The 12035-nt window shown below is 38.0% G+C and overlaps 1 protein-coding gene across 1 annotated transcript in view; it reads right to left on the bottom strand.

Annotated features, from left to right (window-relative positions):
• Asxl2 (ASXL transcriptional regulator 2) overlaps positions 1-12035 on the bottom strand; it is an 82033-nt gene that overhangs the window by 50106 nt on the left and 19892 nt on the right. Inside the window, exons 3-4 of the mRNA XM_057770508.1 lie at positions 11885-11887; positions 153-261 (exon numbers count right to left, since the gene is read on the bottom strand). Coding sequence (XP_057626491.1) covers positions 153-261; positions 11885-11887 — 112 coding nt within the window. The remainder of the gene's footprint in view (positions 1-152; positions 262-11884; positions 11888-12035) is intronic.

Here is a 12035-nt window from a genome sequence, read left to right as displayed (position 1 = left end):
TCCTCCCTCCCCCAAATTTATTTACTTACTTATTTTTAGGGATGAAATATTATATCTTCCTGGAAATAAGTTCCTCAAGAACAGAATTCTGTCTCTGTGACTCAATTATTATATATTGTCACTTACTATTTTTTGTCTTCCAAGCAACTTACCTTCAAAGTATACACTCCCATTCTACCTGGGACTTTATAGAAGATTCCCTCTTCACCTCGGGAGTTTGTGTGCAGCATTGCATTTAAGCATGCAAGAGGGGAAGTCCCGCTACAAAGCAAAGAAGGTGAAGAGCATAGTGATTAGTTTATCTCTGAAAAGTCTTTGTAATTCTAACTTAATTTTTTAATTGACCAATATTCTTTTTTTAAAAAATATATTTTCATATAAAATAAAAATATCAATAAAGATTACCGGGGGGCGGGGAAATGAACGGAAAAGCCATTCTTGAGTATCTAAAGGGGAAAAAAAGTCCTAAATCTAACACACTTAAATAAAAGTAAGAACACAAAATCCACATAGAGCAGTATCAAATTTTTTTTTTTTTTTTTTTTTTTTTTTTTTTTTTTTTTTTTTTTTTTTTGGTTTTTCGAGACAGGGTTTCTCTGTGGTTCTGGAGCCTGTTCTGGAACTAGCTCTTGTAGACCAGGCTGGTCTCGAACTCACAGAGATCCGCCTGCCTCTGCCTCCCAAGTGCTGGGATTAAAGGCGTGCGCCACCACCGCCCGGCCGAGCAGTATCAAATTTATTTTGCAAACCTATTTAAACACAAAACTTTAGAAGTATACATGAAAGTGGAATATGCACACATGCACTCTTATATGCTCACACTAGTGCATGCGCAAAAACAGATTCAAATATTCATCCTCATATGCTGCTGCACTAAACTAAAGCTGATTTGTAAACTATCATGGTTTCTTAAACTTCACAGGAGATCACTTTAAAATGTGCTTAATAGACTTATTTTGCATGGATTAGGTTTCCCATTTTCTCAAATTTTAAGTACATAATTTATTATGTAGATGCAAGAATGTACTTTCTAGGTGGGGCATGATGGCACACAGCTATAACTCCAGAATTTAGGAGACCAAGGAAAAAGGATCACAAGTTCAATGTCACTCTCTTACAAGCTCCTGGGGGGGGGGGAGGATTCATTTAATTAATTTACAAGTGTCAGCAAAGCTTACTGTAGTCCCAAGAAACAAACAAACAAAAAAAACAAAAAAACTGGCAATAAAATTCCCTAACAGGTACCCTTATCTTGGTTTGTCATTGCATTAAGGAAATGGGCCTAATACTAAAGAGATGATTTAGCAATTAAGAACACGGGCTGCTCTTCCAGAGGACCTGGGTTCAATTCCCAGCACCCAACATGGCAGCTCACAGCTGTGTGTAACTCCAGTTCCAGTGGATCCAACATGCTCACACAGACACACATGCAAGCAAAACACCAATGTACATAAAATAAAGGTAAATAATTTAAAAAAAAAAAAAGAAGGGAGAGAGGGAAGGGGGGAGAAAGGGAAAAGAAAATAGGGCTAGAAAGAAGGAAGGAGGGAGGGAGGGAAAAAAGAAAATAGGGCTAATGTTCTAAAGTCTAATGTTGAGAAACAAGAAGGACAGATGTAGTGCCTGTCTGCCTTTAATCCCAGAACTTGGGAGACAGAGACAGGCAGAACCCTGAGTTCAAGGCCAGCCTGGTCTAGAGGGACACAGAGAAACCCTGTATTGAAAAACAAAGCAAAGCAAAAAAAACCAGACAAATAAATGCTTATATTAAGAACAATATTAAAATATAAAAAATAAAATGATAAAAAATATTACTAAAATTCAGTTATTAGTCTGTCAAGGGTTACAGTATAAAAGAAAGTACACTAATACTTTTTTAAATGGTTTGTAGGATTTTGTTTTTGTTTTGGGACAGAATCCTCATTCTATATAGCACAGGTCTAAAGTGGCGTGGAACTCTAGATGTATGTAGTGCAGGCTGGCAAACTCAAGGCAATATTCCTAGTTCAATCTCTCAAGCACTGGAATTATAGGTATGAGACACTATAGATGGCATTTGGTGCTGCAACACTTAAAGCAACGTGTTCATGTACCTAGAAAAACAGAAGTAACAAGAAAACACGTTGAAAGTTCATATGAAAAGAAGTATATGGAGTCAGGAAATGGTCTGAAGTCTTACTACAGCCTCCTTAAGTATTTTGAGTTTTTGTTTATCACAATTCTTAAGGGGCAAAACAACTTAACTGGACATTCTCAACTCATTTCTCTCAGCTCTCTGCTGATTAAACCAAGTCTATTACTACAGAGACCATAACCTACATGGACAGAAGTGGAGGAACTGACATTAAGAAAGGCACAGGCAAGTGGACCTCTGTGGATTCGAGGCCAATCTAGTCTAGAAAGTGAGTTCCAGGCTAGCCAGAGCTACACAGAGAAACCCTGTCTCAAAAAACCAAATGAAGGAAGAAGAAAAGAAAGGCAGATAGGGGGTTGGAGAGATGGCTCAGCAAAGAGCACTGGTTATTCTTCCAGAGGACCCAGATTCAATGCCAGGCACCCATGTGGGCAGCTCACATCCCTGGATGTGGATCCCACACTCTCACACAAACATACCTGCATGCAAAATACCAATGCACATAAAATAAATCATTAAAAAAGAAAAGGGCAGAACCCTGGAGCTCACTGGCCAGTCAGTCTAGCCAAACAGAAGAGATAATGGGAAGTGGAGTGGAGGGAAAGGCAGCAGAAAATACTTGATGTTCACCTCTAACCACCACAAATGCACTTGCACCCACATGAACATGTACATACACTAACAACTAAACTAATAAAAAAAAATAATAAGTCAAAGTATCTTGGATGTCTCTAATGGGCTTGTGGTCATTCATCCCTTTTTTTTTTTTTGAATCGCCATAATATGGCATATCAAAACCCAGAGAGAACGCTGCAACACAAACGGGCTAGGATCAAAGACATGTGTCGGGAAGCCCAGCTGAAACTGTTAGAAAACACCCGACAATAAAAACACAACTTGCTGTCCAGTGGTTGGCGGAGTACTTGCCTACCATGCCTTGTGAGGCCCCTGGGTTCAATCCCCAACACCAAGGAGGCAAAGTAAGATCCTTGCCCAATCACCTACCTACCTTTAACACAAAAGTGAGGCAAAAATATGAGTTTATGTTCTATCACTAACTACCTATGCAATTTTTTCCTCTTTCGATGTCTATGAGTTTAAATATAATGCATATGAAATACCTAACTCTCCTCTTAACCAAGGTCTTTTCAAATACTGGTCATTGTGACACTAACTTTTAAATCTCATGATAAACAGGTCATAAAATAAAAGTAGCTTTAAGAATGCTTCTTCATTCCTCTAATAAGGGTATTAACTACCTATCTATTTACTATCTTATTACAGATGATTAGGTTGCCTAAAGGTTTGTTTTGTTTGTTTTACCTTAATACAGGGTTTCTCTGTAACTGCCCTAACTTGTCCTGGCTGGCCTTGAACTCACAGGGGCTGCCTGCCTCAGCCTCCCAAGTGCTGGGACAAAAGGTGTGTGCCACCACTGCCCAGCTGGGATGATGAAAGTTCTTAACAGCTGGACCAAATCCCAAATAGTGTTTGTCTTTGAACTAAGTACAAAAGGTTACATATGCGATCTTACAGTTCCAGGTAAAAGGAGTGCTAATGTGAACCCAGACACTGAAACCCATCTTTGTGAAGAAAATAGATTATGGGTATAATTATACAAGAACTGAACTGGAGATAATAAAAACACAGTAATCGCATTAAATTTTATATCACTGTCCTTATTGGGAAGTCAGTACTCATTTGGCAATGTAATGCTGTATCTTAATTGCTAGTGCTGTTGTAATTACTTTCTCCCTTCTGGTTTTTTGTTTCTTTTGTTTTAGTTCTGTTTTGTTTTTTTGTCACAGCGTTTCTCTGAAGTTTTGGAGCCTGTCCTGGAACTAGCTCTTGCAGACCAGGCTGGCCTCAAACTCACAGAGATCCGCCAGCCTTTGCCTCCCAAGTGCTGGGATTAAAGGTATGCCTCACCACCACCGGGCTGCTTTCTGCTGCTTTATAAAAACTAACAGAAACTGAACTGGAACTGGGCCCTCTGCAAAAGTAGCAAGTGCTCTTGAGTGCTGAACTCTATCTCCAGACAGGCTTTGCTTTCTGTTTTTGTGACAGAGCTATGCAAGATGTGAATGTTGAAATTCTGAGTTTTTAAGTAGTCTGACCCAATCATTTAGTCAATTCCTGACATTTTCTATCAGATTCTTTCTCAGAGAAGTAACTTGGAGTTACAGTAAATCTTTGATTATATTAAATGGCTTTGACTTCAAGCCTCAAAAACAAATACTAATAGTAGTGAGTATCAGGCATGTGGGGTTAAGATCAGAGAAAGTTGGGCATGGTGGCACACATCTAATTTTGAGACAGAGCTTAGTAAGACCCTGCTTTAAACAAAACAAAACAGACCAAAAGACATGAAACGCCCAGCCACTCTGTCCTCAAAGACAAGACCACCACGACCACCTGTAAAGTGTCTAACAGACCAAAATCAAAGAACCTGCAACAAGAGCACCACGATACATATATAACAATATTCACACATCATACACACAACTTAAAATTTAAATATTAATAAAGCTTTATCCAAAGCCTGTTACTTAAAAATGAGTTATTACAAATGAAATTAACAGAGTACTAATTGAAGTTAAGAAGATTAATGTCAAGCTGTAAGCAAAATGGCATGTCTATGACATGAAAACACAGATATTTCTTCTCAAGACTTACATCAAACTGAAATTTAAAGGAAAAACACAACAATACTATAAAAAAGGGAATTGATATAACCAAGAGTTGTCTAAAGTGACAGACAAACACAGGAAAAAGTCAATTCAGTAAAGGATTCAGATTATGAATTTAAATCTGTTCTGCCTGGTTTAAAGTAATATCATTTGGGTAGACAATTTACCAATATGTTCTATCAGTCAAGCAAATATTTCCAATCTCATAAGCAATAGAAAGCACACACAGCTCTCTTATATTTTTATTAACATCCTAAATAGTACTTCACTGCTGTAAGACGTAAGACAAATGACAATTTTGATAAACCTTAATGCCAACAGTTTCTAAAATTATGGCCATGTAATAGTTACAAATTATAAAAATTAACAAACAACAAAATATCTCTTTTAGTAACTAACATTTATATAATATCACTATTACTTCATTTCTAGACCAGTTAGTTTTATAAAGTAAAATACATGCAGACAAAGGCACATTCAATAAATCTTGTAAAAGATTGTACTATAATTGCTTAATACTCATTTAGAATAAAGTAATACTTCTTACCTTCTGCAGTTGGAATGCACCCCAAGAAAACAAGAGGAGGGAAAAAAAAAGGTTTTAATTTTTCTTTACAAGTAACAATAAGCTCCCCCAATTAAGTTATACCTTGATCTTCCAGCAATACTAACAACCCTCAAATTAATAACAATCCCCATTTTGCTACATAAAACATTAAATTCTTAAAAATGCATAAGTTGGTTTTAAGGATCAATGTGTAAAATTGCACACTCAAATTCAGGTACATAAATTACTTTAGAAAACAAGTGAAAAACCTGAATTCCATGAAACAGTGTGATTATCAGGACAACTTTGAGTTCAGTGTGAATTCTTTAACAGTACTCTTTTTCTTCCCCATGCATTTTGATTGCAAGGAGTCATCATAAAGCCATCAACTATGGGCCTTGGGGGTTATTTTCTTCTCTTTGATCTATTAAGAATTTGATGGACGGTGGGCGGTGGTGGCGCACGCCTTTAATCCCAGCACTGCCTTTAAACCCAGCACTCGGGAGGCAGAGGTAGGCGGATCTCTAGGAGTTCAAGGCCAGCCTGGTCAACAAGAGCTAGTTCTGGGACGGGCGCCAAAGCTACAGACTCGGGGGGGGGAAAAAAAAAAAAAAAAAAAAAAAAAGAATTTGATGGAAATTTAAAAAGTAGATAAGATTATATTGTTGTTGCTGCTCGGTCTAGAGGCACAGACACAAGGTAATCTTAGAAAAACATGTTAGCAACTTAATACAAAATGTGCCTATGCACTTTTGGGTGTTGGTTCTTCTGTTGCACTCCTACCATGGGATCCAGAAGTCAAACTGAGATGTGTATAGCAAATGTTATGGGTAAAACCTTTAAGTCATCTTACAGGCAAAAAATAATGTTCTTCATTCTTTTCAAACTTATTTTTGTGTTTTATGTGCATTGGTGTTTTGCCATGGGTGTCAGGACCCCTGGAACTAGCTACAGACAGTTGTGAGCTGCCATGTGGGTACTGGGAATTAAACCTGGGTCCCGTGGAAGAGCAGTCAGTGCTCTTAACCACTGACCATCTCTTCAGCCCAAAATTTTTCATTCTTAAACTGGGGTAATTTAGCTTGATAAATATTCAAAAAAGATCCTTTCCTGAGATAATGGTTACTGCCATAAAGTTATGACTTATTAACTCTTTATTCCCTTTGTTATATATATTTTTGAATAAGAGGTAGGGGAAATCAGGTAGTCTGGATTGAGCAAAAATATTTAACGAATGGCATGAGATTATTTGATTCATTAATTAGCACTAATTCATAAATTAGTACTAATCTTTTAATAAGATACCCACCAAGATATAATGCTTAATTCATTTTAACTTAACGATAGCTTTGAGCTTTTTATACCAACCCTAAAAGTGCCTACAACTTTGGTATAAACTAAAAAATAAACTTAATAGGCTAGAATTTAGACACTGTAAAAAAACAGAAAGCAAAGGGTAATAATCAGCAACTACCAATCTAATGCTATTATATGTAGCATACAGTGAACGCTTACCATAAATAATAGAATATACTAACCAGAAAGAAAAATAAAGACAGTAAGATAGACTGAAAACAACCAGAGCTTGTTATATGATCCTTTAAAGTCTCAAAATTTTTGAGTCTTCATTTATAAAAAATGAGATATAAAATTCATTATCCTTTTCAATTGTCTTTTGTGACTATAATATTCTATAACTAAAATAATGTGAGTGACAGGGAAAGTTATAGGAGAGAAAAGGAATGCAACAGATATTATCTCTAGTTGTACAGTTAAGAGATATCACTATATCATAACTACTAGTAAATAAATTTTGTTGGTAAGGAATACATGTCTAAGCCATCTCCTTACACTCAAAACTGCCAATTATTAAAAAAAAAAAAAAAAAAAAACTGCCAATTAGTACTGTGCCTTCTTTCAGGTTGCTCTGAATGAAAACCCAATTATTTATAAATACTCGTAAACTTCTTCCAAAGGTGAAAAGGAAAATAATTTAAACTTATCTAGAAACTAGGCAGTTGGCCACAATCTACAGAATAAAAAATTAAAATTGCCAGGCGGTGGTGGCGCACGCCTTTAATCCCAACATGTGGGAGGCAGAGGCAGGTGGATCTCTGTGAGTTCGAGACCAGCCTGGTCTACAAGAGCTAGTTCCAGGACAGGCTCCAAAACCACAGAGAAACCCTGTCTCGAAAAACCAAAAAACAATAAAATAAAATAAAAAAAAATAATAAAAAATTAAAATTGAGGGGGCTGGAGAGATGGCTCAGAGGTTAAGAGCATTGCCTGCTCTTCCAAAGGTCCTGAGTTCAATTCCCAGCAACCACATGGTGACTGACAACCGTCCGTAACGGGGTCTGGTGCCCTCTTCTGGCCTGCAGGCATACACACAGACAGAATATTGTATACATAATAAATAAATAAATTAATTAATTAAAATTGATGGTACATCAGAATTAGCAATAAAAGGACTAGGTCTGAAAACAGCAAATTTGCAGGTAAGATAAATTCATGAAGAACCTGCTCATTTCCAAGTATGCTTCTACTCATGAATGAAAGATAAGAAATATGCTGACAATAGCATTTCAGGAACAGCACTATTTTTCCTTTCTAAAAACTCTATTAGAGTCAGGTGTAGTGGCACAGGCTTTTAATCCCAGCACTAGGGAGGCAGAGGCATGCAAATCTGAGTTTGAGACCAGCCTGGTTTAGAGTGAGTTACAGGACAACCAGCAATACCCATCTCAGAAAAAGAAAGAGAAAGAAAGAGAGAAAACAAAGCAAACAACAATAATTCAATAATTAGAGGATATTAAGACGTCTAGGAAATTGTGTAATTCATAATAAAGAATAATTTTTGTTTTAGTGGTGGTGCATGCCTTTAATCCCAACACTTAGGAGGCAGAGGGAAAGGGATCTCTGTGAATTCGAGGCCAGCCTGCTCTACAGAGTGAGTTCCAGAACAACCAGGACTATACACAGAAACCACGTATCCTAGGTATTAGATTTCTGTTGCTATGATCTAGAAAAAAAAAAAATCAATAAAAAAATTATTTAAAAAACGGGAGGGCCTGGAGAGATGGTTCAGTGGTTAAAAGTCTACCCTCACACAGCAGACATACATGCAGGTAAAACACCAACGCACATACAAAAAGAAAAAAGAAAAAGAAAGAAAATCACAAGGAGGAGGAGAGGGAAAGAAAGGGGAGGAGTGGGAAGGGGAAGAGAAAGAGGAGAAGAAAAGGAGGAAGAAGAAAAGAAGGAGACCAAAAGCAACTTGAAAAGGAAAGTGTTTATTGGCATATATTTCTAAGCTGCAATCCAGAGATGCCAGTGCAGGAACTCAAAGAGGCTGGCTTACTCACTGGCTCATTCTTTGAACATATTCAGTTACAATTTTTTATATGCTGCCCAGGACCACCTGTCTGTGGAACAGTGCTTCCCATAATGGGCTAAGCCTATTACATCAATTAATAATCACAACAATCCCCTTACACACATGACCTAACCAACCTAATCTAGGCAGGCAATTCCTCAACTGAGGCCTCTCCTTTAACATGACATTAAGCTAACCAGGATAATACATTACTTAGCAATCTACATTTGCAACTTATATGAGTGTATTATCACAAAATGAAAAGACTTTTCCTTGAGTATACTGTAGGTCATGGAATATTTATCCTCTAATGTCCAAAATGAGTATTAGATACTACCCTTAAAAAGAAATTTAAAGGGGCTGGAGAGATGGCTCAGAGGTTAAGAGCACTGACTGCTCTTCCAGAGGTCCTGAGTTCAATTCCCAGCAACCACATGGTGGCTCACAACCATCTGTAATGAGATCTGGTGCCCTCTTCTGGCCAGCAAACATACGGACAGAGCACTATACATATAAATAAATAAATAAATCTTAAAAAAAAAAAAAGAAATTTAAAGGAAGTTCTTTAGACTTAAAGGAATACTATATATACTAGAGGGAAGTTCTGAACTTAAAGGATCAATGAAGAATAAAAGAGACGTAAACAGATGAACCATTAAGACACCAGAAAGCAAAAGTAATGAAGTGTTGAATTTGATTTCTTTTCTTTTTTTTTTTTTTTTTTTTTTGATTTTCGAGACAGGGTTTCTCCATAGCTTTTTGGTTCCTGTCCTGGAACTAGCTCTTCTAGACCAGGCTGGCCTCGAACTCACAGAGATCCGCCTGCCTCTGCCTCCCAAGTGCTGGGATTAAAGGCGAGCGCCACCACCGCCCGGCTTGAATTTGATTTCTTGTACGAATATAAAAATATGGCTCTAGCATAAAGAAAATATGTAAACAAACCTAAGCATCTAAAAAGAAAGCCAAATAAAGCTGGGCGGTGGTGGCGCACTCCTTTAATCCCAGGACTCGGGAGGCAGAGACAGGCACATCTCTGGGAGTTCGAGGTCAGCTTGGTCTACAAGAGCTAGTTCCAGGACGGGCACCAAAGCTACAGAGAAACCCTGTCTTGAAAAACCAAAAAAAAGAAAGCAAAAGAAGAGGCCTATGGAAGATTTTAATTAGAAATTATACTTTCTTAAATTGCTTTAAAAAAAAAAAAGCTATAATCAAAAAACTAATAAACGACGTAAAATAGTTCGGTACAAAAACACCCGGTCAATTAAGTACTAGGGCTGGAGAGCACGCTGGCTCACACAGAGTCTAAGATCCAGTACACAGAACAGTAGGAGACATTAAAAATACATAAAAACAGCTGGGCGTTGGTGGCGCACGCCTTTAATCCCAGCACTCGGGAGGCAGAGGCAGGCGGATCTCTGTGAGTTCGAGACCAGCCTGGTCTACAAGAGCTAGTTCCAGGACAGGCTCCAAAACCACAGAGAAACCCTGTCTCGAAAAATCAAAAAAAAAAAAAAACAAAAACAAAAACATAAAAACAGTAAAAAACTGGAGAGGGGATGGAGACATGGCTTGGTAGTTGGGAATGCTAGCTGCTTTTCTAGAGGACCTGGGTTCAATTCCCAGTACCCACATGGCAGCTCACACCTGTCTCTAAGTCTCTAAGTCCAATCCTAGAGGATCTGGAATCCTCACACAGACACACAAGCAAACAAAAACACCAATGCACATAAAAATAAAATAAATCTTTAAAAAAAAAAGACTGAGGAGTATGCTAGCATTTGAGAGGCAATGGACTGATTTGTCAGCACCGCTTTAATAAATAAGGAAGAAGACAAATTGTGACTCTAGAATTAATGCACACTAATGTATACTCAGAATTTAAACATAACACAATCACAGCCACATGTTATTACAAGAACTAACTTTTTCTCCTCTGTACTTCTAAAATATTCTGTGCTTTACAGTTCTAAATAGGCATTTAAATTTCTTGAAGGGCTATAAAGAAATAAAAATAAAAGACTTTTTTTCTTTTTTGGTTTAGAGACAGGGTTTCTCTATGTAGCCTTGGCTGTTCTGGAACTCACTCTGTAGACCAGGCTAGCCTCCAACTTGAGTACTGGGATTAAAGGCATGAGTCACCACCACCCTGCATAAACAGCCTTTTAGCGTTTTAATTTATAAATGTTTACACTCAAAATTTTCAGGAAGATATTACATCAAAAATGAGGTAGGCACCAGGAATGGTGGTGCACGCCTTTCATCCCAGCACTCGGGAGGTAGAGGAAGGCAGATCTCTGTGAGTTTGAGGCCAGCCTAGACTACAGAACAAATTCCGTAACAGGCTCCAAAAGCACACAAAGGAACCTTGGGGGCAGGGGGTGAGGTATACTCATTTATAACTCTTCATATCAATGAAATAAACCTAATTAATTTAACCTATTGACAAATGAACACAAAGTTTTTTTCTTCTGCTCTGTTTTTAAAATTTATGTGGCTGGGTTTACCTGAATATGATAGGCACACACTTGGGAGGCCAGGGTACAATGTACAGGAGGCTGATTCTGTCCTACCATGTGGGTTTCAAGCCTCAAACTGGGACTGCCAGGCTTAACTGCTGAACTACCTCATCAGCCCCTTTCTAGTTTTTGGTTTCTTTCTTTCTGAGACAGGGTCTTATCTTACTAGGTTACTCTAGCCAGACAGAAATGTGCAATGCTACAACCTCAACCTCCCAAGAAGCTGGGATATAGACATTTGCCACAGCATCAGCTCAAAAGGGAAGGGCAGTTCGGTCTCAGAAAGTTCACATATCCAGAAATGAGCTCAAGCTGGACTACAGAACACACATGGCTCTCTATTGACATATACCTGTTGCAGTTATCAACATATGAAACTCATGCTGGCCTCCAGGCTCCCTAGGTATCACAAATGCCTGTAACACATTTCAAAGTCCCCACTAGCCTCCTGGCCCATCTCTCCTCCCCCAGCTTTTTGTCCACCTTATAATAAGCATGCTTTTACAGTCCATGCTCTCTGACTTCTCTTGCCAATAGCCCTGGCTGTGACCAGTCTACTTTCTCACTGCTCTGGACTCTTCCAGATGTCTCTGTATATTTTCTCTTACTCACAATAAAAACCTTCTCCCTAATGAAGAAATCATTTCAGTGATCTCTTTACTGTGCCCACCACACACAGAAACAGAATTTTTGCTCTAGAAAAGAACTAAAAATATCTCAAGGGCTGGGTACATGACTCAGGGGCAGATCTCTCGCCTATGTGGAATTCAGT

The sequence above is a fragment of the Chionomys nivalis genome, chromosome 1, assembly GCF_950005125.1.
Source record: "Chionomys nivalis chromosome 1, mChiNiv1.1, whole genome shotgun sequence".
In the NCBI taxonomy this organism is placed as follows: Eukaryota; Metazoa; Chordata; class Mammalia; order Rodentia; family Cricetidae; genus Chionomys; species Chionomys nivalis.
The sequence above is the reverse complement of the archived record's forward strand: the minus strand, read 5'-3'. Positions and strand labels throughout refer to the sequence as shown.